The 25,681-nt window shown below is 43.1% G+C and overlaps 1 protein-coding gene and 1 long non-coding RNA gene across 2 annotated transcripts in view; both read left to right on the top strand.

The window, feature by feature from the left end:
• The window catches only part of NID1 (nidogen 1), an 89,049-nt gene extending 82,307 nt beyond the window's left edge, over nucleotides 1-6,742 (top strand). The window contains exons 16-20 of the mRNA XM_019032021.4: nucleotides 794-965; nucleotides 1,921-2,078; nucleotides 2,631-2,754; nucleotides 3,469-3,581; nucleotides 4,587-6,742. Coding sequence (XP_018887566.4) covers nucleotides 794-965; nucleotides 1,921-2,078; nucleotides 2,631-2,754; nucleotides 3,469-3,581; nucleotides 4,587-4,708 — 689 coding nt within the window. The 3' untranslated portion in view covers nucleotides 4,709-6,742. The remainder of the gene's footprint in view (nucleotides 1-793; nucleotides 966-1,920; nucleotides 2,079-2,630; nucleotides 2,755-3,468; nucleotides 3,582-4,586) is intronic.
• A 3,022-nt stretch (nucleotides 6,743-9,764) lies between these two features.
• LOC129529029 (uncharacterized) overlaps nucleotides 9,765-25,681 on the top strand; it is a 62,925-nt gene continuing 47,008 nt past the window's right edge. The window contains exons 1-2 of the long non-coding RNA XR_008674420.2: nucleotides 9,765-10,814; nucleotides 24,569-24,691. This is a non-coding gene — a long non-coding RNA (uncharacterized lncRNA). The remainder of the gene's footprint in view (nucleotides 10,815-24,568; nucleotides 24,692-25,681) is intronic.

Here is a 25,681-nt window from a genome sequence, read left to right as displayed (position 1 = left end):
AACCCAGTAAAGACTGGGGTGTTATTTGTAATCACTGACACCCCTTCTTTGTACCCCTTATACTTGTATGAAAGTAACAACAGCTATGGTTTCTTGAAAGTATTATTTCAATGACCTTTATCCCCGATAACTAATGAACAAGATAGAACTATTTTTCCATTCCCCATCTTAAGATCTTCCACTGCCTCCCCTCTGCCTAAGTTCTAAGTTCATTAACGTGGCCTCCTACCTTCATCTCTGACCACTCCCCCACCCTCATAGTCTCCAGCCACATACAATGACATCCTGTTCACTTGAAGCCACCATCCAGCCTTCCTTTATACCTATGTGCCAGTCCCGCTACCTAAAAAGCCCTCATCCAGGATCCTTGTTTGACAAACTGCTATTGGTCCTTCAGGTGCCAGCTTCAAGCAACATCACCTCCCCCAGGAACCCCTCCCTGTTCTCCCCAGGCTGGGGTTCCTCCTCCAGGCTCCCATAGGACCTGGAACTCAGTCTCAACTGTGGTTGGCTGTGGGCTCATGGAAAACTGGGCCTCGGCTTAGTCATTGTTACTATCCTGGTTCCCAACGTGCAGCATGATGGTTACCCACAGAGTGAGTAAGTGGCATTTTTGAATTTGTCACTTTGAGTGTTGTTTATCTTATAAACAACAAGCATTTCACATTCCCATTTGGTTTCTTAAAGTGCAGGGATTGGACACCATGTGAAATAACATTGAGTATTCAGAAAAACCTCATCTCACCTGCTTAGAAAACAAAAAAAATTAGAGGAGCTCTGTGTTTACTTCTAGATCTTGGAAGTCCAGAAGGTATTGCTGTTGATCACCTTGGCCGCAACATCTTCTGGACAGACTCTAACCTGGATCGAATAGAAGTGGCGAAGCTGGATGGCACGCAGCGCCGGGTGCTCTTTGAGACTGACCTGGTGAATCCCAGAGGCATTGTAACGGATTCCGTGACAGGGTATCTTTGTGTAAATATGTGTGTGCATCTCTTTGATTTGCATCTGCCCTTTTAGAGATTCTCAGATGTGAGGCTTTAACTCCAGCATTGCTCTCCTGAAATTAATGAGTACGGGACGAAAGAGTCTACAGTTGGTGACTTGTAGATATCCACAGTACAATGCCAGAACATGTATTACAGTGTGGACTTGATACCATGTCCCACTTTCAAATCTTTTGCCAGGAGACTTTACAAGTTGGCGTGCTCAGAAATTGGATATTTTCCATATGGCTTCAATGTGGATCAACACTCAGGTTATATCAACTCCAGAAGAGTAGCAGGGCGGCATAAATGGACTGCTGAGGCTGCTTTCTGGGGCAGACCCAGCCTGAACACCCTGGAGATCCCTTCCTGTGTGTTTCTTCGGCACATCCATGCTTTCTCTTCCTTCTTACTGCAAGCTCTACCTCTTACACAACAGGCTCTTAGTTCCTCGACACTGATTCCTTCCCTTTGAGACCACATCTCTTATTCTGTGGCCACTCAGCCACCTCCTTGAAGGCAGGTACTTTGACCACAGCCCCTGCCAACATCTGCTTCTTGTCCTAGTCTGGTCCCCTGGGTCTGCTGTGCTCTCCTCCATGTGGGCCTCATGCAGGGAATTCCATGTATTTATGCCAGTTATAGCCCTTTACTTTGTTTTCTTTTGCTAACAGCTTCATTGAGATATTATATGTCAGTTATGTTAAAGGGAACCAAATTTGTTAGTAACAGAATCACCAAACTCAAATGAGGAACCAAATTCAAGTATCTTTGCAAAAGAAAATGTGTTTTATCACCTCTCGATCCTTTCAGTCATTCTGTTTTCATGTCTGCCAATCACTTCATTGTAATTCTTTTCAAGTGTTTTTCATAAACTTTTTCTCATGCATCCTTATTATTTCTTTTCCTCTTTCCCCCCTTTTTCCTCCTCCAGGAACCTTTACTGGACAGACTGGAACAGAGATAACCCCAAGATTGAAACTTCCTACATGGACGGCACGAACCGGAGGATCCTTGTGCAGGATGACCTGGGCTTGCCCAATGGACTGACCTTCGATGCGTTCTCATCTCAGCTCTGCTGGGTGGATGCAGGTGATGGAAAGCTGGACACTGTCCAGGGCGGGTCTCAATCTCCTAAGTCAGGGGTGGGCAAACTAGGGCCCTGGGGTCAAATCTAACCAGCTAACTGTTTTTATATAACCCAGAAGCTATGAATGGTTTTTACATTTTTAACTGGTACATTAAATATATACTGGTACAAAATTGTATAGATACCTGCATACTGTCCTTGGTTTTGCCTGTTGGCCTGCAAAACCTGAAATAATTTACTATCTGGTGCTTTAAGAAAAAGTTGGCCACCCTCGTGTTGTAAGTGGCACTGCACACAGCCTGGAGTCACCCTGATACCGATAAGCAATTCACAACTTACCTTACTCTGCCCCGGCTCGTGCCTCCCCAGCAGAAGCAACACAGGAGGAAGAGACAACTTGCCAGTTTTTAAGAGCAAGCCCCATGTGTTCTCTGGGATTTGTCATTGTAATGCTTAATTTCTCCCACTCTTGCCCTCATTACTCTTGTTTTTTTTTTGCACAAAGGGGCCATTTCTTGTGTGAACAATGAATGACTTGTTTCCACTCCACACAGGCACCAATCGGGCGGAATGCCTGAACCCCAGTCAGCCCCCCAGACGCAAGGTTCTCGAAGGCCTCCAGTATCCTTTTGCTGTGACGAGCTACGGGAAGAATCTGTACTTCACAGACTGGAAGATGTACGTCAGCTGTAGCCATGGGGGCTGCGTGGGCCTGCCCCTCCACCCACTATCTCTGGGAGGCCAGGCCCTTCCCATCTGGCCTCTTGGCTTGACTTTTGAGCCTCCAGAAATGTCCCCTCTAGAGATGTCCCCTCTCCCTCATCCTTCTGGTTGTCAGGAGCCAAGAGAGGAGCATGAAGAAGGAGGGAGGACAAGGCCCTAGGGGACAGGAGGTGCCATTTATCATCCAGATGCTCCTGACTGTGTGGTTTCAAGTCTTTAAACCTGGACTTCCTCAGCACGTCTGTTCTTTCCCCAGGAGTTGGCCCAGGATCACGTGGCCGGTGGGCTCCATGTCCACTTCATGTCCCTGCTTCATTATAGTTGTTAAACTGCAATATTCCCACGGCCTCTTCCTGACTACCCCTTCCTGCAAAAGGAGGGATTAAACTAAGAAGACAACTGGCCAGGGGCGTCTGTCTAGAAAGCTCATTTCCTGCCTGGGATTTAGAGTGGGAGGGGAGAGCTAGCTGGTGTTTACCCTTTTGTAAAAAGCCAGAGAAATGCAGGCTTGGCCCACCCCAGGGGAAGGAAGGGATGTCTAGGAAGAAGGCCATCATGTCTGTTTATGGCCTCCAGTTTATCCTCAAAATGACAAAGAGGCTGCCTTGTTTAGATACAAGTTCAAGCCATCAGATGTGTTTTCACCTTCTGCCCTTTGGTGCTTTGTAGGAATTCCGTGGTTGCTCTCGATCTTGCAATTTCCAAGGAGACGGATGCTTTCCAACCCCACAAGCAGACCCGGCTGTATGGCATCACCACGGCCCTGTCTCAGTGTCCGCAAGGTAACTCTCCTGTGCTGTTACTGTTGGCGTACTGGGGGCACCTGGAGGCTCAGAGCCCACACTCTGGCTGCTACCCGTATGGCCACTAGTAGCCTTGATTATGCCGTAAGAGAGATCCAGTCCTTTGCATCCAGGGTCTTCATTAGCAGGTGAACCAGTTAAATAAACAGAAAATATTAGGTCATGAAGTTGTCAGGATGAGGAAAAGCATTGGGTTTTGGGCTGGATATAAAAGTATAGGGTCTTCAGGTTCCAAATAGTCAGGTTAGGATATTACAATGTTAGGATCTCTGCTTCTTTAAAAGTCCATCCATTTGGCCTAACAGCAATAACAATAATTAATAATAAGAATTGAAAACATATGTGTGGCACTTACTGTGAGCTACGAACTTTACGTATATCAACTCACTTAGAGTTCTAAATACTTTGTATTTGTTAGTTCATGTAATCCTCATAGCAACCCTATGAGGTAGGTACTATTATTATGTTCATTTCATAAATAAGCAAACTGAAGCAACTTGCTCCAAGTCACACAGCTCATAGGGGCAAGTCCAGGCAGCCTGGCCCTGGAGTCTGTGCTATGCTGCCTCTTGAAGGCCTCTCCCCTCACCCACTTTCCTTCTCAGCTTCCCTCATCTTCTCCTGTCAGTGTGAAGCTAGGAGTGCAAGCTACATAAAAAGAACTTTGCACTTTAAAATTCCAATTCTATGTTATAATCAGAGCTGGAGAACTTCCCCTGAGATCTGTTTAATAGCCTTAGTAGAAAATCTGCATAACCCCCAAGTTGGGAATCAGTGTTTGTGTCTGGTTTAATGCTGATAAAACAAACAATGGATCAGCTCAGCTGACTGCCTAGCACAGTGTCCCCATTCTCCTGAAGCCTTCCTAGCATGGCTTCAAGGAAACTAAAAGGGGGATCACACACAAGAAGGAGCCCACTATCTTAAATGGCTATGGAGTCAGATCAGAGAGAGGGCTATTGAACTGATTTCTGCCTTTTCCAGGCCATAACTACTGCTCAGTGAACAATGGCGGCTGCACCCACCTCTGCTTGGCCACCCCAGGGAGCAGGACCTGCCGTTGCCCTGACAACACCTTGGGAGTTGACTGTATCGAACGGAAATGAAGACAAGAGTGCCTTATTTCCTTTCCAAGTATTTCACAGCAACACTCTACTTGAAGCAACTTGGTCCAGATTGAAAAGTGTCCTCTGGCTGAGTGGCCACTAGGCCCAGACCCAACCCAGCCTGAGCCCCAACAACTTTTCCCTCACTGTTCCCCAAAACGTGCACCCTGGACTTCTCTAATAGAAAAGTCTCCAACCCTACACAAGGACAGAACCCTCCACCCCTACCCCAACCCTCAGACAGACTTATACACCCATGAGTGAGGATTACATGCCCATCCCAGTGTCCTAGGACCTTTTCCCAATACTAGCCCCCCAGTGGTGAACAGAATCTCCCAAATTTGAGTTGCACCCTTCCCTGTGGCCTTATGAGCTCAGCCTCGCTTTGAGGTACCCACCATCCTGTCAGCTCCTTGACCTATGAGCCGGGGCCTGACTAGGAAAAGTTGGGAGTTAAGGAGGAAATTAGCATTCCTTAATGTTTTGTTTTGGTGCTCTGAATTTCTTCTTTATTATAGTCCTATAGTTTTACTCCTCAGTTCCTCACCATCATCATCTTGTCTAAGACCCCCATTATAATGTTCATGCTCTCCTTTTTCATCAACACCTACCCTGTCCTAGAGATCTATGGGCATTTGGTGGATGATAATGAGCAGCCCCTCCCAGATAGAATGTCAATATTTGAGCAGTAGGATATTGGCATTTGTTAGTTAAAGGCTTAAATCAAAAGAATGTCCAATGGTAGGAATTTCAAGGTGTAGGTCAGATATTTGAGAATAGGGGATTGTTTTGATGTGCCTTAAATTATACCAAAGATGACTAATTATTCCTCTTTGCCCAAAATACTTGCATCCAAGGTTCTAGTCTCTGTTGCTGTGCTGGTCTTTAGCCCCACTGGCACTGATGTCCCTCCTTTTCACGGAGACCTATCTGAGGTACAGGATGGGGCTGGCACCAGATGATGTCCCACCACAGTCCCTCACCTCTGGCCTCCACATGACAGAACCAATTTACACTCAACCATGACCTCACCCCTCCTTGGTTTCTCCCTCAATCTGTGGCCCTTTTTGGATGTATTCTTATCTAACAACACAATCCGGAAAGACTGAATTGAATATTTATACTAATGGTTCATATCCTTTATTGCTCAATGATCTAATTAAAGGGATCATTGCCACATTTCATGTTTATATTTCTACAATTTGTTTAGAAAACATCTCCTGACCATATCAGTAGCTCGTGTTATCTTTTTATCAACTGCTTCCCAGAGTCCTAAAACAATAGAAATTTTGGATTGAAAAGTTCAGCATAAGGAGTTTGAGTCAGTAAAGGATGGGATAAAAGAGTCGAGACGATTCAATGAAAAGTATCACAAAAAAGAGATTGATCAACAAGAGAAATAAAAAAGCCCAAGAGGAAGTGGTAGGGGAAGGAATTTAAGAACAGCAATAAGTAAAACTCTTAAGTAACTCCAAAAAGAAAATGGTATATTTTGCCAAAGACCACTTATACTTGAGAACATGGAAGAATTTGCCTGATACTCTCTTTGGGGAAAAGAGTCTCTTCTCTTTTCCTCAAACCCCAGTACACTCAGCCTCTCCGCCCCACCTTCTCCTGACTTTGTCCTCACTTGCTTCTGCAGTACATTGGAACCTGAATTGAAAGAAAGTCTTCCTTGAATAATTGGAGTTTGTCTTGAGAGGCAAATATAGCCCCAAGAATCACAAGATTCGAGGACCATGTAGGTCTTTTACATAGCCCAAATCCATAAATTAGTCTCACTTTTTGTATTTATCATTTCATATTAAACCCTCTATATCAAATGTTCATCATGATTTTGTATGATTTTTATAACTATTTTATTCATTTTATTAGATTTATTCTAAAATTTTTTAATGGTAAATTCTTAAACTGTGGAAACCACTGAAGGTGCTTATTAACTGTTCTCCCAGATTTGTACAAGTATAGGATGATTCCTTGAGTTTACAGCTGTACAAATAGTGTGGAAAATAAACTTTTTTGTTAAAAAGAAAATCTTCCTCTATCTTTTCTGAATGAAGAGATTTAATGTTGGGAGGCTGATTCATGATAGACAGACAGACAGCCACTTAATAATCTGCAAAACCTGTGGAGCCCAGAAACTCTTATCCCAGTATTATGAGAGCTAGTATGTTTCTCAACCACAAAAAAACTTAGGGGTTGTAATTTACCTAAAAATGAGTGCAGTGTCTCATACCTGTAATCCCAACACTTTAGGAGGCCAAGGTGGGTGGATCACTTGAGGCCAGGAGTTTGAGACCAGTTTGGGCAATACAGGGAGACTCCATCTCTGCAAAACATCAAAAAAAAAAAAAATTAGCTGGGCATGGTGGCACACACCTGTAGTCCCAACTACTCAGGAGGCTGAGGTGGGAGGATTGTTTGAATCCAGGAGGCCAAGGCTGCAGTGAGCTATGATCGTGCCACTGCACTCCAACCTGGGCAACAGAGTGAGACCCTATCTCAAAAACTTAAAAAAAAAATAAAAAATAAATTATAGATTTCAAGCCACTCTTTTGGATATTGTTTTCATTGAGAAAATATATTCTACAAGCAGGCAATAGAAGAAGTTTTCTGATTCAGCTCTGGAGATAAGCTATGTTTTAATTCTCTTTTTACCTCCAGAAGGAAGAAAGATGCTTTCCTGGCCCTGGCTATGGAGTGAGACCCCTGGTCTGTTCTAAGCTGCCACCAACAGGCAATGCCACCCATGCTGGCCCCTGGGTGGGATAAGAATGGCCTCTGAGTTGAACAGAGTGAAGGGGGCTCAGAAGTTGCAGGAATGAGGTGTCCAGAGCTCAGCTGTTGCAGAGAAGGGAATTGGCACCATCAGTGGAGCCAGTATACAGCCTGCCAGTGTGAATTTCTTGAAAGAGACAACTTACATATGTTAGGGCTAAAACTTCCAGTGTTTTATGCTGGCCATAAAATCTGGTTACTCAAAGACGATATCAAGCTCCATGGTGGAGATAAGAAGCTCCTGGAATCTATCCCTCCATTAAAACAATTGAACTGGTAAGAGCTGTCTGATGCAACTATTTTGGAATTCGGGATCTTAGGGAACACTTGCAACACCCAGGAGAAAGCTTGATGAGGAGGCTGGCAAGTTTTGGTCAATTTCAGCTCTTTACTTAGTGGTGACTACCACCCACCTTGATCAGCCCCAGGGCAGTCAGTTGTGGGGACAGCAGCTCAGGTATTTAGTGTGGCTTGCTGGAGCCAGGCTGGACAATAAAGACCCAGTTTTCCAAAAACCAAGGTTGTGGGTTCTGATTACTGATTGCTGCTTTTGATCCTTGAGGGGCTAGCATATAGGGAAAAATTTTCATGATACTGGGTTTGTCAAACACTTCTTGGACATATCAAACCACCAGCAACAAAACAAAAAAACAGGTAAGCTGGACTTCGTCAAAATTAACATTTTTGCATCAAATGATACTATCAAGAGAGTAAAAAGACAACCCACGGAATGGGAGAAAATATTTGCAAACTCTATATGTGATAAGGAATTAATATTCAGAATATAACTACATTTCAACAACAAAAGCAAACAATTTAAAAATGAGTAAAGGATTTGAATAAACATTTATATGAAGAAGATATACAAATGGCCAATAAGCATATGAAAAGATGCTCAATATCATTAGCCATTAGGTAAATGCAAATAAAAACCACAATTTGACACCAGTTTACAGTATTAAGATGGCTTTTATCAAAACAAAACAAAACAAAACCAAACAAGTACTGGAGAGCATCTGGAAACGTCCGTTGCTGATGGGAATGAAAACAGACAGCTTGGTGGTTCCTCAAAAAGTTGAATATAGAATTACTATATGATCCAGCAGTTCCACTCCTAGGACTATACCCAAAATAATAGAAAACAAGGGCTGGAACAGATGCTTCTGTGTTACTGTCCATTGCAATATCATTCACTGTAGCCAAAACATGGAAACAACCCATGTGTCCGTCAACAGATGAATGGATAAACAAAATACGTTATGTACATAAAATGGAATATCACTGAGCCTAACAAATGAAATCCTGATGCATGCTACAACACAGATGAACCGTCAGGACATTATGCTGTGGGAAATAAGCCAGACACAAACTATCAAGCAATATATACGCTTCCATTTATATGAGGTATCTAGAATGGACCGATTCATGGAGACTGAAAGTAGATCAAAGGTTACCGGGGGCTGTGGGGAGGTGGAATGGAGAATTATTGCTCAATGGCTACAGAATTCTTACCTGGGAAAATGAAACGTACTGGAAATAGACAGTGGTGATGGTTGCACAATATTGTGAATGTAATAAATGTCAGTGACTTGTACACTTAAAAATTATTAATGGCTGGGCACGGTGGCTCACACCTGTGATCCCAGCACTTTGGGAGGCCAAGACGGGCGGATCACAAGGTCAGGAGATCAAGACCATCCTCGCCAACATGGTGAAACCCCGTCTCTACTAAAATGTAAAAAATTAGCCAGGTGCGGTGGCGCGCACCTGTAGTCCCAGCTACTCAGGAGGCTGAGGTAGAGGAATCGCTTGAACCCGGGAGGCGGAGGTTGCAGTGAGCTGAGATCGTGCCATTGCACTCCAGCCTGGCAACAGAGCAAGATTCTGTCTCAAAAAAAAAAATTATTAACATGGCAAATTTCATGATATATACATATTTTACAATTTTTAAAATTAATAATGTAATATACCCAAAACCATTGCAGGTACACTGTGGGTGAATTACATAGCATGTGAATTATATCTCAATAAAGCTGTTTTGGGTGGGCACAGTGGCTCACATCCGTAATCTCAGCACTTTAGGAGGCTGAGGCAGGAGGACAACTTGAGGCCAGTAATTTGAGACCAGCCTGGGCAACATAGTGAGACCCCCATCTCTACAAAATCTTTTAAAAATTAGCCGGGTGTGGTGTCAAGTGCCTGTAGTCCTAGCTACTCAGGAGGCTGAGGCAGGAAGATTGCTTGAGCCCGGGAGTTTGAGGTTACAGTGAGCTATGATCATGCCGCTGCACTCCAGCCTGGGCCACAGAGCAAGACCCTGTCAAATAAATAAATAAGCTGTCTTTTAAAAATCACTGTAATTAAAAACAAAAACTCCTGGATACCTAAGGTTGGCAAAATGCTGATCGTTGTTGTGGCTGGCTGAATTCTAAAGATTTCAAGATTGTAATTTTGTACTGCTCTGAAGGGACTTTGCAGATGGAATTTAGATGACTAAGTAGCTGACGTTAAAACAGGGAAATTAGCCTGGGTTATCCAGGCAGGCCCTTAAAAACAGAGGAGGGAGGCAGAAGAGTCAGAGAGATAAGGCAGAAACAGAAAGCAGGAGAGGTGAGGGTGAAGGGGGAGAGGGACTATTTACACTTCCCTTTAGGTTATAGGCACAGAGAAACCTTTAAGCTGAACTTAAAATATGTGAGTAGCTTTAGGCTAAGCTTGATTTAACAGGGAAAAACAGGACTTTGCAAAAATTCTTTTAGGGAGTGTACTATCGAGCACATTTGAAGACCACAGGCCTGGAAAGCGGGGAAGACGGGACCCAGAGTCCCCCGCAGCAGCGTCACGGCCCAGCTCTGGTTCTCCAGTTGGGCTGCTGTTTTTCCTTTTTTTCTCTTCCGCCAGGATGCCAGGCGCTGCTGAAAGCTGCAGCCGAAAGGATTTAGAATTCCTTACAACGGAGAAAGGGTCTTTGCTCAGACAACATGGACTTAAGAGATGGAAGAGCCAAAAAGGCTTGAAAACAGTCTCGAAGAGCGGCTTCCTGGTAGCTAGAAGCTTAAGTGGGGACAGATGAGCTTAACTGGCAAGCCTGCGTGTGTGCTCTCCAGTCCCCGTGATTCAGTTTAAATCTGGGCGGGTCTCCTCAAAGACAGTTCCAGAAGGGGCCACGTGAGGGCAGTAAGAGCCTCTCAATGCCTGTTTTTGGGGGAAGAGAGAAGTGAGGGCGGAGCGCGGGGAGTGTCCCAGGCCTGGCTACCCGGATAACTTCCCCAGAAGAAGCTATGCTCGGGCCTTCCCATCGTCCCACTCAAGAGCTTTCTTCATATTGGTGAGTTGCCCAACTGCTACCAAAAGAACTTCCCAATTATGGTCAAGCCTCTTCATCTAAATTCAGATTTCCACCAAATAGCCCAGCCCTTTTCCTCCCCAAGTCATCTCCTTATTCAAACATTTACAGACATTCATCACACGAGATCCCCAGCCGTGGGCTCAGCATCGTACACCGAGGTACGAATACACAGAAGTATTCCTGAGTGTATTCTGTCTATGCAAAAGTGCATACGTCTCTTCATGGACCAGGTTCTGAGTGAATCTAAGTGGAAAACACGGAATAGCAGGCTAATTCCAGAAAATGCAGGGCTTTTGCAAATAAGTGGGCGTCTAGTCACTAAGCAGGTAGTAATAACAGGTGGTGCTAAATGATTGCTTCAAACCACTTTGTTAAGGGGATCACAGAAGGGAGAAGGCTCAGGAGAGAGTGCAGCAAGAAGCTTTTATTAGCTGGATGGAAATGGGAAAACTAACTCAGGATAACCTTATGTAGTAGAATTTATTGTGCCCGTTGAGTAAGTCAGGAAACTGAGGGTTAAGGAGGTGAAGTAACTTGGCAAAGGTCACGCCGTCAGAGCAGAGTCCAGCTCCAGATTTGGTTTACTCTAAATACCCTTCCTCACCCCCCTTTTTAAGAAATACCTTAAATAAAAATTTATTTTTAATTTATCTTACATTATTATTTATTTGTATTCAGCACATTTTCATTTAGAAAGTTGGAAAATAAAGGCACAAGAAAAACAAATAACAGTAATTTCATTACTCAATAATGGCCTCATTACTACAATCTTGTCCAGAAATGTTGTAAACACACACACACACACACACAATACTGTTACATATATTTTTGTAAGATATATATATATAACAAAAAATGTGATCCTGTTATACTTTTCCGTATTTTTGTTTTCCATTTAAATAAATGTGCATATGAACATTACTTTGATCAACTACATAATAGTATCATACTCTATTATATGAACAATAAACTCTCACCAATTTGTCTATTGATGAACTTTTAGGGTGTTTCTATGTGTTTTTTGATGTGATAAATAACAATAAACCAATAAACACCCACATACTAATATCAGTGTCCTTTTTTTTTTTTTTTTTGAGAGTCGCGCTCTGTTGCCCAGGCTGGAGTGCAGTGGTGCAATCTCAGCTCACTGCAACCTCCGCCTCCCGGGTTCAAGCAATTCTCCTGCCTCAGCCTCCCGAGCAGCTGCGACCACAGGCATGTGCCACCATGCCCAGCTAATTTTTTATATTTGTAGTAGGGATGGGGTTTCACCATGTTATCCAGGATGGTCTCAACCTCCTGACCTCATGATTCACCCGCCTCAGCCTCCCAAAGTGCTGGGATTACAGGCATGAGCAACCGCGCCCGACCCTCAGTGTCCTTATTGATATCTTTAGGATAAATTTCAACTCAGGATTATTTAAAAATTTAAGACTTTCAATAGATGCTCCCCAACTGCCTTACAGAAAGTTTGTACCACTTTATACTTCCACCAGCGGGAGTGTTGGAGAGATCCCGTTTACCTATATTTTTGCCTTTGCATAGTTTATTTTTTCATTTTTGCCAATTACATAGGTGGTGTTTGTTTATTAAAATTTACATTATTGGCTGGTTGCAGTGACTCACGCCTGTAATCCCAGCACTTTGGGAGGCCAACGTGGGAGGACTGCTTGAAGCTAGGAGTTTGAGGCCCAGCCTGGGCAACATAGTGAGGCTCTGTCTCTAAAAAGAAAAAAAAAATTACACTCTTAAGTTGTGGTAAACTTTTGAAATGCACACTAGCCACTTAAAGTTCTTTTGTCAATTGTCCTTCTAGTCCTCAGTTCTTTTTTCTAATTGGGAGAATCTCACTGATTTATAAGGGTCCTTTACATTTTAAAGCTAATTAACCTTTTGTTGTCTATTTTGCAAATAATATTCCCCAAGGGTTTGTTGTTGTTGTTGTTGTTGTTGTTGTTGTTGTTGTTTGTTTGTTTGTTTTTTGAGACAGGGTTTTGCTCTGTTGCCCAGGCTGGAGTGCAATGGCGTGATCTTGGCTCACTGCAATCTTGGCTCACTGCAACCTCTGTCTTCTGGGTTCAAGCTATTCTCCTGCCTCAGCCTCTCCAGCAGCTGGGATTACAGGCATGTGCCACCACACCTGGCTAAGTTTTGTATTTTTAGTAGAGATGGGGTTTCACCATGTTGGCCAGGCTGGTCTTGAACTCCTGACCTCATGATCTGCCAGCCTCGACCTCTCAAAAAGTGCTGGTTACAGGTGTGAGCCACCGCGACTGGCTTTTTTGTTGATTTTTTGTTCTGGGGGATTTGGGGACATACGGAAGGTTTTAATCTATGTGTAGTCAATTCCTGCTCAGTATGAATTAGAACAAAAGTACCAGCCAAGAAGTCACGAGGCCGAGAATGCCCAGGCTCCACCCTGTGGCAGATGGTATTTTCCAAAATGGCCTCAACACAATCTCCCACCCCACATATTCTTACAATGGTGTGTCAATGTGATATTGACATTCCTGTCACCAAGAACTAGGGCCTATGTCCCTCTCCTTGAATCTGGATGGGCCTATGACTATAGCAGAGGGGATGACATGTGGGTTCTGAGGCTGGGTCATACAAGGTGAAACAGCTTCTGTCCAGTCTTCTTGGGATTCTCTCTCTCCAGTTCTGTGATAGGAGGAAGCTCAGGCCACATGAAGAGGCCATGTGCCTGGGGTGGCAGCTCCAACTGTAGTCTCAACCTACAGCAGACATCAATCACTAGACATGCAAACAAAGAGACCTCCCTGGTGACTCCAGCCCAAGCCACTGTCTGACAGCAGTCTCACAAGAATGGTCCAGGAGACCCCAGTCAATTTCAGACCATGAGAGATAAAACAGGCTGAGCATCCCTAATCCAAAATTTATAAAATCTGAAATACTCCAAAGTTCAAAACTCTTCGAGTGCCGATATGATGCTCAAAGGTCATGCTCAAAGGAAATGAATATTGGCACATTTTGGATTTCTCATTTTTGGATCAGGGATGCTCAACTGGTGAATATAACACAAATATTCCAATATTTAAAAAAAATCCAAAATCCAAAACATTTCTGTTCCCAAGCATTTTGGGTGATTTTTTTCATAGGTAATTGGGGAACAGGTGGTATTTGGTTACATGAGTAAGTTCCTTAGTGGTGATCTGTGGGATTTTGGTGCACTCATCACCCAAGCAGTATACACTGCACCATATTTGTAGTCTTTTATCCCTCACCCCCCTCCCACCCTTCCGCCCAAGTCCCCAAACCCATTGCATCATTATTATGTCTTTGCATCCTCATAGCTTAGCTCCTAGATATCAGTAAGAGTATACGATGTTTGGTTTTCCATTCCTGTGTTACTTCACTTAGAGTAATAGTCTCCAATCTCATCCAGATCACTGTGAATGCCATTAATTCATTCCTTTTTTTGGCTGAGTAGTATTCCATCAGATAGATAGATAGATAGATAGATAGATAGATAGATAGATAGATAGATAGATAGATATCTAGACAAGGATGCCCACTAGATATCTATCTATCTATCTATCTATCTATCTATCTATCTATCTATCTATCTATCTCACAGTATCTCTACCACTTGTTGATTGGTGGGTATTTGGATTGGTTCCACAATTTTGCAATTGTGAATTGTGCTGCTATAAACATGCATGTGCAAGTATCTTTTTTGTATAATGACTTTTCCTCGGGGTAGATATCCAGTAGTAGGATTGCTGGATCCAATGGTAGTTCTACTTTTAGTTATTTAAGGAATCTCCACACGGTTTTCCATAGAGGCTGTACTAGTTTACATTCCCACCAGCAGTGCAGAAGTGTTCCCTGTTCACCTCATCCACACCAACATCTACTGTTTTTTAATTTTTTTTTTTTTTTTTTTTTTTTTTGAGATGAAGTCTTGCTCTGTCACTCAGGCTGGAGTGCAATGGTGCGATCTTGGCTCACTGCAACCTCTGCCTCCTGGGTTCAAGCAATTCTCTGCCTCAGCCTCCCAAGTAGCTGGGATTACAGGCACCCGCCACCAGGCCTGGCTAATTTTTTTTGTATTTTTAGTTGAGACGGGATTTCGCCATCTGGGCCAGGCTGGTCTTGAACTCCTGACCTCGTGATCCACCCACCTCGGCCACTCAAAGTGCTGGGATTACAGGCGTGAGCCACCGCGCCCGGCCGTTTTTTGATTTTTTTATTATGGCCATTCTTGCAGGAGTTAGGTGGTATCACATTGTGGTTTTCATTTGCATTTCCCTGATCGTTAATGATGTTGAGCATTTTTTCATAAGTTTTTTGGCTATTTGTATATCTTCTTCTGAGAATTGTCTATTGTCCTTAGCCCACTTTTTGATGGGATTGTTTGTTTATTTCTTGCTGATATTGTTTGAGTTCATTGCAGATTCTGGATATTGGTCCTTTGTCAGATGTCTAGATTGTGAAGATTTTCTCCCACTCTGTGGATTGTCTGTTTACTCTGCTGACTGTTCCTTTTGCCGTGCAAAACTCTTTAGTTTAATTAAGTCCCAGCTATTTATCTTTGTTTCTATTGCATTTGCTTTTGGGTTCTTGGTCATGAAATCGTTGCCTAAGCCAAGTCTAGAAGGGTTTTTTCAATGTTATCTTCTAGAATCTGTAAGGTTTCAGGTCTTAGATTTAAGTCCTTAGTCCATCTTGAGTAGATTTTTGTGTAAGGTGAGAGATGAGGATCCAGTTTCATTTGCCTACAGGTGGCTACACAATTATCCCAGCACCAGTTGTTGAAAAGGGTGTCCTTTCCCCACTTTATGATTTTGTTTGCTTTTTCGAAGATCAGTTGGCTGTAAGTATTTGGGTTTATTTCTGGGTTCTCTATTCTGTTCCATTTGTCTATGCGCCTATTTTCATACCAGCACCATGCTGTTTTGGTGACTACGGCCATGTAATTTGAAATCGGGTAGTGTGATGCCTCCAGATTTGTTCTTTTTGCTTAGTCTTGCTTTGGCTATGTGGGCTCTTTTTTGGTTCCATATGAATTTTAGGATTTTTTTTCTAATTCTGTGAAGAATGACGGTGGTATTTTGATGGGGATTGCATTGAATTTATAAATTGCTTTTGGTAGTGTGGTCATTTTCACAATATTGATTCTACCCATCTAGGACCATGGGATGTGTTTCCATTTGTTTGTGCCATCTATGATTTCTTTCAGCAGTGTTTTGTAGTTTTCCTTGTAGAGGTCTTTCACCTCCTTGGTTAGGTATATTCCTAAGTATTGTAATTTTTTTGCAGCTATTGTAAAAGAGGTTAGGTTTTTTTAATTTGATTCTCCGGTTGGTTGTTGTTGGTGTTAGAAAAGCTACTGATTTTTGTACATTAATCTTGTATCCGGAAACTTTGCTGAATTCTCTTATCAGTTGTAGGAGGTTTCTGGAGGAGTCTTTAGGGTTTTCTAGGTAAACGATCATATCAGCAGCAAACAGTGAAAGTTTGACTTCCTCTTTACTGACTTGGATGCCCTTTATTTCTTCCTCTTGTCTGATTGCTCTGGCTAGGACTTCCAGTACTATGTTGAAGGGGAGTGGTGAGAGTGGGCATCCTTGTCTTGTTTTAATTCTCAGAGGGAATGCTTTCAACTTTTCCCCATTCAGTATTATGTTGGCTGTAGGTTTGTCATAGACGGCTTTTATTACATTAAGGTATGTCCCTTGTATGCAAATTTTGCTGAGAATTTTAATCATAAAGGATGCTGGATTTTGTTAAATGCTTTTTCTGCATCTATTGAGATGATCATGTGATTTTTTTAAATCCTATTTTATGTGGTGTATCACATTTATTGGCTTACATATGTTAAACCATCCCTGCATCCCTGGTATGAAACCCACTTGATCATGGTGGATTATCTTTTTGATACGTTGTTGGATTTGGTTAGCTAGTATTTTGTTAAGGATTTTAGCTTCTGTGTTCGTCAAGGATATCGGTCTGTAGTTTTCTTTTTTGGTTACGTCCTTTCCTGGTTTTGGTATTAGGGTGATGCTGGCTTCATATAATGAGTTAGGGAGGGTTCCCTCTTTCTCTATCTTGTGGAATTGTGTCAAAAGGATTGGTACCAATTCTTCTTTGAATGTCTGGTAGAATTTTGCTGGGAATCCATCTGACCCTGGACTTTTTTTTTTTGTTGGTAATTTTTAAATTACCATTTCAATCTCACTGCTTGTTAGTGGTCTATTCAGGGTATCTAATTCTTCCTGATTTAAGCTAGGAGGGTTGTATTTTTCCAGGAATGTATCTGTCTCTTCTAGACTTTCTAGTTTATGTCTGTAAATGTATTCACAGTAGCCTTGAATGATCTTTTGTATTTCAGTGGTGTCAGTTGTAGTATCTCCCGTTTCATTTCTTAATGAGGTTATTTGGATTTTCTCTCTTCTTTTCTTGGTTAATCTTGCTAATGGTCTATCAATTTTATTTATCTTTTCAATGAACCAGCTTTTTGTTTCATGTATCTTTTGACTGTTTTGAATTTCAATTTGATTTAGTTCTGCTCTGATCTTGGTTATTTCCTTTCTTCTGCTGGATTTGGGTTTGCTTTGTTCTTGTTTCTCTAGTTCCTTGAGGTGTGACCTTAGAATGTCAGTTTGTACTCTTTCAGTCTTTTTGATGTAGGCATTTAGGGCTATGAACTTTCCTCTTAAGACCGCCTTTGCTGTATCCCAGAGGTTTTGATTGGTTGTGTCATTATTGTCGTTCAGTTCGAAGAATTTTTAAATTTTCATCTTGATTTTGTTTTTGCCCCAATGATCATTCAGGAGCAGGTTATTTAATTTCCATGTATTTGCATGGTTTTGAAGGTTCCTTTTGGAGTTGATTTCCAGTTTTATTCCACTGTGGTCTGACAGAGTGCTTGATATAATTTCAGTTTTCTTAAATTTATTGAGGCTCTTTGCTGCCTATCATATGATCTATCTTGGAGAAAGTTCCATGTGTTTTAATAGAATGTGTATTCTGCAGTTGTTGTATGAAATGTTCTATATATATCTGTTGAGTCCATTTGTTCCAAGGTATAGTTTAAATCCATTGTTTCTTTGTTAACTTTCTGTCTTGACCTGTCTGGTGCTGTCAGTGGAGTATTGAAGTCCCCCACTATTATTGTGTTGCTGTTTGTCTCATTTCTTAGGTCTATTAGTAATTGTTTTATAAATTTGGGAGCTCCAGTGTTAGGTGCATATATGTTTAGGATTGTGATATTTTCCTATTGGACAAGGCCTTTTATCAGTATATAATGTTCCTGTTTGTCTCTTTTAACTGCTGTTGCTTTAAAGTTTGTTTTGTCTGATATAAGAATAGCTACCTCTGCTCGTTTTTTTCTGTCTTATTTGCATGAACTGGCTTTTTTTTTTTTTTTGAGACAGAGTCTCTCTCCGTTGCCCAGGTGGAGTGCAGTGGTGCAATCTTGGTTCACTGCAACCTCTGCCTGCCGGGTTCAAGCAATTCTCCTGCCTCAGGCTCCTGAGTAGCTGGGACTATAGGCATGTGCCACCATGCCAAGCTAATTTTTTGTATTTTTAGTAGAGACGGGGTTTCACCATGCTGGCCAGGTTGGTCTTGAACTCCTGACCTCATGATCCGCCCACCTCGGCCTCCCAAAGTGCTGGGTGGCATGAGCCACCAAGCCTGGCTGAAATGCCTTTTTCCACCCCTTTAAGTTTATGTGAGATGTGAGTCCTTACATATTAGGTGAATCTCCTGAAGGCAGGCAGACGGTTGGTGAGTTCTTGTCCATTCTGTGGTTCTGTATCTTTTAGGTGGAGCACTTAGGCCATTTACATCCATGTAACTATTGAGGTGTGAGGTACCATTGCATTCATCATGCTCTTTGTTGCCTGTGTACTTAGGTTTTTTTGGTTTTGGCTTTTGCTTTTTAACTTGCATGCTTGTTTTATAGGCCCTGTGTGATTTATGCTTTAAAGAGGTTGATGTGTTTCCAGGATTTGTTACAAGATTTAGAGCTCCTTTCAGCAGTTCTTCTAGTGGTGGCTTGGTGATGGCGAATTCTCTCAGCATTGTTTGTCTAAAAACGACTGTGTCTTTCCTTCATATATGATGCTTTGTGTCGCTGGATACGAAATTCTTGGCTGATAATTGTTTTGTTTGAGGAGGCTGAAGATAGGGCCCCAATCCCTTCTAGCTTGTAGGGTTTCTGCTGAGAAATCTGCTGTTAATCTGATAGGTTTTCTTTTATAGGTTACCTGGTACTTCTCTCTCACAGCTCTTAAGATTCTTTCCTTCATCTTAACTTTGGATAACCTGATGACAATGTGCCTAGGTGAAGATCTTTTTGAGATGAATTTCCTAGGTGCTCTTTGTGCTTCTTGTATTTGGATGTCTACGTCTCTAGCAAGGCCAGGGAAGTTTTCCTTGATAATTCCCTGAAATATGTTTTCCAAAATTTTAGATTTCTCTTCTTCCTCAAAAACACTGATTATTCTCAGGTTTAGTCATTTAACATAATCCCCGACTTCTTCGAGGCTTTGCTTATATTTTCTTTTTCTTTTTTTCTTTATCTTTGTTGGATTGGGTTAATTCAAAGACCTTGTCTTTGAGCTCTGAATTTCTTTCTTCTATTTGCCCAATTCTACTGCTGAGACTTTCCAGAGCATTTTGCGTTCTGTGTGTCCAATGTTTCCTGAAGTTTTGATTGTTTTTTCTTTTTGCTATCTATTTCCTTGAATATTTCTCCCTTCATTTCTTGTATCATTTTTTTTTGGATTTCCTTGCATTGGACTTTGCCTTTCTCTGGTACCTCCCTAATTAGCTTAGTAACTAAACACCTGAATTCTTTTTCAGGTCAATCAGAGATTTCTTCTGGATTTGGATCCATTGCTGATGAGCTAGTGTGATTTTGGGGGGGTATTGAAGACTCTTGTTTTGTCATATTACCAGGGTTGGTTTTCTGGTTCCTTCTCATTTGGGTAGGCTCTGTCAGAGGGAAGGTCTAGGGCTGAAGACTGTTGTTCAGATTCTTTTGTCCCACGGGGTGTTCCCTTGATGTAGTATGCTCCTCCTTTTCCTATGGATGTGGCTTCCTGTGAGCCGAACTGCACTGATTGTTGCCTCTCTTTTGGGTCTAGCCACCCAGCGAGTCTACCTGGCTCCAGGCTGATACGGGGGGTTGTCTACACAGAGTCCTGTGATGTGAACCATCTATGGGTCTCTCAGCCATGGATACCAGCACAGTACTTGGGGTGACTCCCGGGTCCTGCAGGAGCAGTCCGCTTCCTTCATTGGGTCTGTGGATCCTCTCAGGATTCCTGGTTTGTTCTTGCAGTCATTCTGGAGCTAAAATTCATGATGTGAGCCTCCACACACTGCTCTGTCCATCCGAGTCGGAGCTGCAATCTAGTCCTCTGTTCCCAAGCATTTTGGATAAGGGATACTCAACCTGTAAAAAAGTGATTGCTCTTATTTTTGGTCCTAAGTTTAGGGATGATTCATTACACAGCCATGGATAACTGGCATTTGCCAGGACAACTGATATTAAAAGCCCAGAAACCAAACACTTCCTTGGCCCCTACTCTGTTCTCTTATTTGGAAAATGTGAATAGAAAATGCAAGAAAAATCCCTTCCTCTGGGTAGAATGTCACAGCCTCAGCACTTCCAACTCTTGATTCCACAGGGTGGGTCTTCCATATGACCTGTGAGCGACATATGGCCTCTTCTCTCTTCAGAAACAACTTTCATCCATTCACTCAACAGGAAAAACGAGAAGAAGGACGCAAGCTGTGGCTCAGTCTCTACTCAGCCATGGAACACATTTTAGCAACTGATCAGATTCATAACTGCCTTCTGGCCAGGCGTAGTGGCGTGTGCCTGTAATCCCAGCATTTTGGGAGGCCGAGGTGGGCGTATCACTTGAGGTCTGGAGTTCAAGAGCGGCCTGGCCAACAAGGCGAAACCCCATCTCTACTAAAAATACAAAAATTAGCCAGTGTGGTGGCAGGTGCCTGAAATCCCAGCTATTTGGGAGGCTGAGGCAGGAGAATTGCTTGAACCCTAAAGGCAGAGGTTGCAGTGAGCCAAGATCTTGCCATTGCACTCCAGCCTGAGTGACAAGAGCAAGACTCGGCCGGGCGTGCTGGCTCAGGCCTCTAATCCCAGCACTTTGAGAGGCCGAGGGGGGCAGATCACGAGGTCAAGAGATGGAGACTATCCTGGTCAATATGGTGAAACCCCACCTCTACTAAAAATACAAAAATTAGCCAGGTATGGTGGCGCATGCCTGTAGTCCCAGCTACTCAGGAGGCTGACGCAGGAGAATCGCTTGAACCCGGCAGGCAGAGGTTGCAGTGAGCCGAGATCGCGCCACTGCACTCCAGCCCGGGGACAGAGAGAGACTCCATCTCAAAAAAAAAAAAAAAAAAAAGTGAACTCAGTCCTATTGGGAAGTAGCCTGATTTGAGCAGGAAACACCTTTGTGGCATTGAGATACATGTGGAATCCTTTAGGAGAGGGAAAAGAACTATTTGTGAAATTTGAGATCAACAGTTATACTTGGTGTGTTTAGAGGTCCGACGGGGTTAAGACTTGAATAATTCATAAGCGAGAGTTGCATTGTCAGCCCTATAGCTACACCCAACTGTAGATGAGCTGCTGGGCTCATCATCTCAGATCATTGTGCTCTTTCCTGTAGCGCACCAGACAGAGTGTGTTCCACCCTCGTGCACAAGGAGCATAGGACTTGGAGTGGGAGGAACCTGAGAGCGAGTCTGGGCCTGCCATCTGCTGGGCCAGTCCCTTTACCTCTTTGACTCTCCTTTTTCTTTTTTGTAAAATTAGAATGTTACTATTCATCTCATTTTTACTGTGGAGCTAAATGAGATCAGTGAAAGTGCATTGCATATAGCAAGAACACAGTAAGCGCTTGCTGTTTCTTACTTTTGTATAGTGCTTTAACATTCACAAAATGGTCTTACCTTTATTAAGTCTATGGGGATAAATATTGCTGTTACCATTTCATGAATGATTACATGGAGACACAGGGAGGTTAAGCCACTTAAGATCTCACAGTTGGTAAATTTCAGGTCTAGAATTCAAACGGAGCTTTCTCCAGTTGCCAAAGCCCACTCTGTTTCTGCATGCCATGTCTTCTTTCCTGAAAGTGCATGCATGTCTCATGCATTCATTGGACACCTGCTTTGTGCCAAATGTTGGGCTTAAAGCAGGGTGCAGAGGTTAATCGGGGGATAGGGAATGTTGTGCCTGAGCTGGGTCTTGAAGGGAAAGAGAAGTTTGCCAAGCAGATAGAAGAGTGGGCATTCCTGATAAATGAATAAATAGTGTGTGCAAAGGTCTGGAGATGCTGCCTAAACAATCTCAGATATGGCTGTCAACAATGGGCCACTCTTTAAGGGGGAACATGGGGACGGGAAAGACAGGCTCCTTGAACTCCATTCCTGAGGAATGACCATTAATTATGGATTATATCCCTGCCTGTGCTGCAGGAAGGGAAGAGGCAGAGGGCTGTCCCATCATTTCCTCCCAGAATGACTGGTACCCAGGCACAGCGCTCATCCTGTGCTCTCTAACCTGGAGAGAACACGGCTCTAACATTCTCAGCAAAGAGCCAGTAGCTTCTCCTGTCTTCCTGCAATTCCGGCCTACCTTTTCTGGTGCCCAGCCCCAGATGTGTGGCCTAGCTCCTACCTGACAGCTCCAGAAAACACAGTCACGATCATAAAACAGAAGGAACAGACAGGTTCTGAAATGTTTATCAACCTCATTAGCATCAATGAATCCAGAGACTTTTTGAACACTGAAAACAGAGACCCAAAGTTTTAAGCCCCAATTATTTTTCTTTTCTTTTTTTTTTTTTTTTTTTTGGAGATGGGGTCTCACTCTGTCACCCAGGCTGGAGTGCTATGGCATGATCTCCACTCACTGTAACCCCCACCTCCCTAGCTCAAGCAATCCTCCCACCTCAGCCTCCCGAGTAGCTGGGACCACAGCTACATGGCACCATGCCCAGCTAATTTTTTTTTTTTTTTTTGAGACCAAGTCTCGCTCTGTCACCCAGGCTGGAGTGCAGTGGCATGATCTCGGCTCACTGCAACCTCCGCCTCCTAGGTTCAAGCAATTCTCTGCCTCAGCCTCCGGAGTAGCTGGGATTACAGGCCCCCTGCCACCACGCCCGGCTAATTTTTCTATTTTTAGTAGAGATGGGGTTTCATCATCTTGGCCAGGCTGGTTTTGAACTCCTGACCTCGTGATCCACCCACCTCGGCCTCCCAAAGTGCTGGGATTACATGCGTGAGCCACCGCACCTGGCCAATTTTTGTATTTTTAGTAGAGACGGGGTTTCACCATATTGCCCAGGCTAGTCTCAAATTCCTGAGCTCAAGTGATCTGCCCACCTCGGCCTTCCAAAGTACAGGGATTACAGGCATGAGCTACTGTGTCCAGCCCCAATTCTTTTTTTTTTTCCCAAGACAGAGCTTTTTTCCAAGACAGAGCTACTGTGTCCAGCCCCAATTCTTTTTTTTTTTTTTTCCTCACTCTCTTGCATAGGCTAGAGTGCAGTGGCATGATCTCTGCTCACTGCAACCTCTGCCTCCCAAGTTCAAGCAATTCTCCTGCCTCGGCCTCCCGAATAGCTGGGATTACAGGCGTGCACCACCACGCCTGGCTAATTTTTATATTTTTAGTAGAGACGGGGTTTCACCATGTTGGCCAGGCTGGTTTCGAACTCCTGACCTCAGGTGATCCGCCCATCTCGGCCTCCCAAAGTGCTCGGATTACAGGCGTGAGCCACTGCACCCGACCCCTGTTCTTACATGAGCTAAAAAAAAAAAAATCTGTATGCTAGAGAAGCAAGGATTCATGGAAGACAAAATAAAATGCATCAGCTTTTTTAACTGATTGAAAATCTTAGACTATGAAATCATATCACTAGGCCATGTGAGTAAAAGCATTTATACATCATTAGGTAATCTCCTGAAGTAAAACATCCTCTCTGAGTTTCAAACACATGCACCCATCCCTGACAAGCTGTGGACAGTAATAGGTATTTCCATCTATGATAAATTGTTCCAGTTGTTTGACAAAAGTTATTTCATGAGATTGTTACAGTAGGTAGCTAGTCAGACACAAGCAGGGCAGGAGAGGGCCCCCTGCACACACCAGGAATGTCAGGCGACCATCTAGTGATGGTCAGGCAGTTGTTAACTGTCTAGAATAATAATTGGTTGTAGCAAGTGCCTGGGAAATGTTGTCTCCCAATAGACAGAAAATACCTGAAACTGGTGATGAGCAGCTTCCCGATAAGATCTCAGGAGGTGGGCGAGTAGGCTAAGCACGCACACTAAGAGGCAAACTGGTGGAGTTTAACTGGTATACAACCGTCCTCTAGAAACACTCGACTGGTAAGGAAAGAGCACCTCAAGTGAGCTTGTGCACAATTTTGGTAAACGCACTGCACTTGAGGCCCCTCCCAAGCGCTGGCAGGCCACCGCGCATGTGGACAGCCCACCCAAGGGAAGAGTCAGAGGAGAAGGACCGCAAGCCCCTGGAAGCATGCTAAAGTATTAAACCCCAAGTCAAAGGTCAAACAATGCACTTGGTCTCTCAAGCCACCACCCTCTTGGCCCTCTCCCAAGTGTACTTAACTTCCTTTTACTCTTATCCTAAAACTTTTCAAGAAATTTTCACTCCAGCTGTAAACTTGCCTTGGTCTTTCCTTCTGCCTTAGGTCGCTTGGTAGAATTCTGTGTTCTGAAGAGGCAAGAATTGAGGTTGCTGCAGACCTGTATGGATTCGCCACCAGTAACAAGATCTCAGAACACTGGGAAAATCGATGCAAAAAAAAAAAAAGGTTAGCGCTGACTGCAACACTCTAAAATAATGACCACTGTTTGGTCGTCAGTGACATTACAGTCTATCTCATTTATAAATACATTTTTTAAATAAACAATCTCTTGAAGGATAATGTACATTCTGAAAAGTGCACAACTCTTAAGAGTACCTACAGCTCAGGGCATTTTCCCAAAGTCAACGCCACTGTAGAGAGTCACTTTTGAGGGTAAACAAGAATTTGAGGGAGAAAGAGGTTGTTAGCAATAAAGTGACATCCAGCTCATCAGGGGCTTTTCCCACTGTGATTACCAACAAGACCAGTGGTGCCAATGGACACAATTGTAGAGGAGCTTTTGGGGACATAGCATCAGATGCACTTGGTGGCATCTGATAACCACAACTTTGCTATTCTGAATAAGGCAAATGGGCCAAGGGTCAAAAAGATAGATGGATTATAGTCCTTCGATGTCACCCGTATTAATATAGTGCCAGTCTTAGTATTTGATAGGGTGCTGAGGGAATGGGGAGGAATCTTAATAAGGATTCTAAAATTAGCTCTTAGAAACCTGGAGTTACATTTTGTTGGTTGCTTTGGTCAAGCAAAATAAAGGATAATATATAGCTTTTGTAGGTACCCTCTGGCCCCTCCTCCCAGCCTGTTTCCACCCCTCCTTCCCCCACTCCTCATCCCCCATGAAATAAACATAGTAGCACTCAACTGTTAGGACACCTCAAACTTTCCATCCAAATGCTCTTTAGGGCAAAAGAGCTGAATTGCACCCCCTTAGGGAGGGGACAGTGGAGGGGAGGTGTAGGAGGGTACCTGTGGAAGGCATGGGGACATATCGAAAGCTAGATATTCCTGTGACGTGTCATGGTTTATATTTTAAAAATCTGCATGAATCTTGCATTAAACTCTGTAGTAATATAAAGTTTCAAATGTCCCATTTTAACTCCTTAATCATGTGTTGTGGTGAGACCTCCAGCTTTGTTCCTTTTGCTCAAGATT

Source organism: Gorilla gorilla, chromosome 1 (genome assembly GCF_029281585.2).
Source record: "Gorilla gorilla gorilla isolate KB3781 chromosome 1, NHGRI_mGorGor1-v2.1_pri, whole genome shotgun sequence".
NCBI classification, from domain to species: domain Eukaryota; kingdom Metazoa; phylum Chordata; class Mammalia; order Primates; family Hominidae; genus Gorilla; species Gorilla gorilla.
Note: the sequence above shows the minus strand (reverse complement) of the source record. Positions and strands in the feature narration are given on the sequence as shown.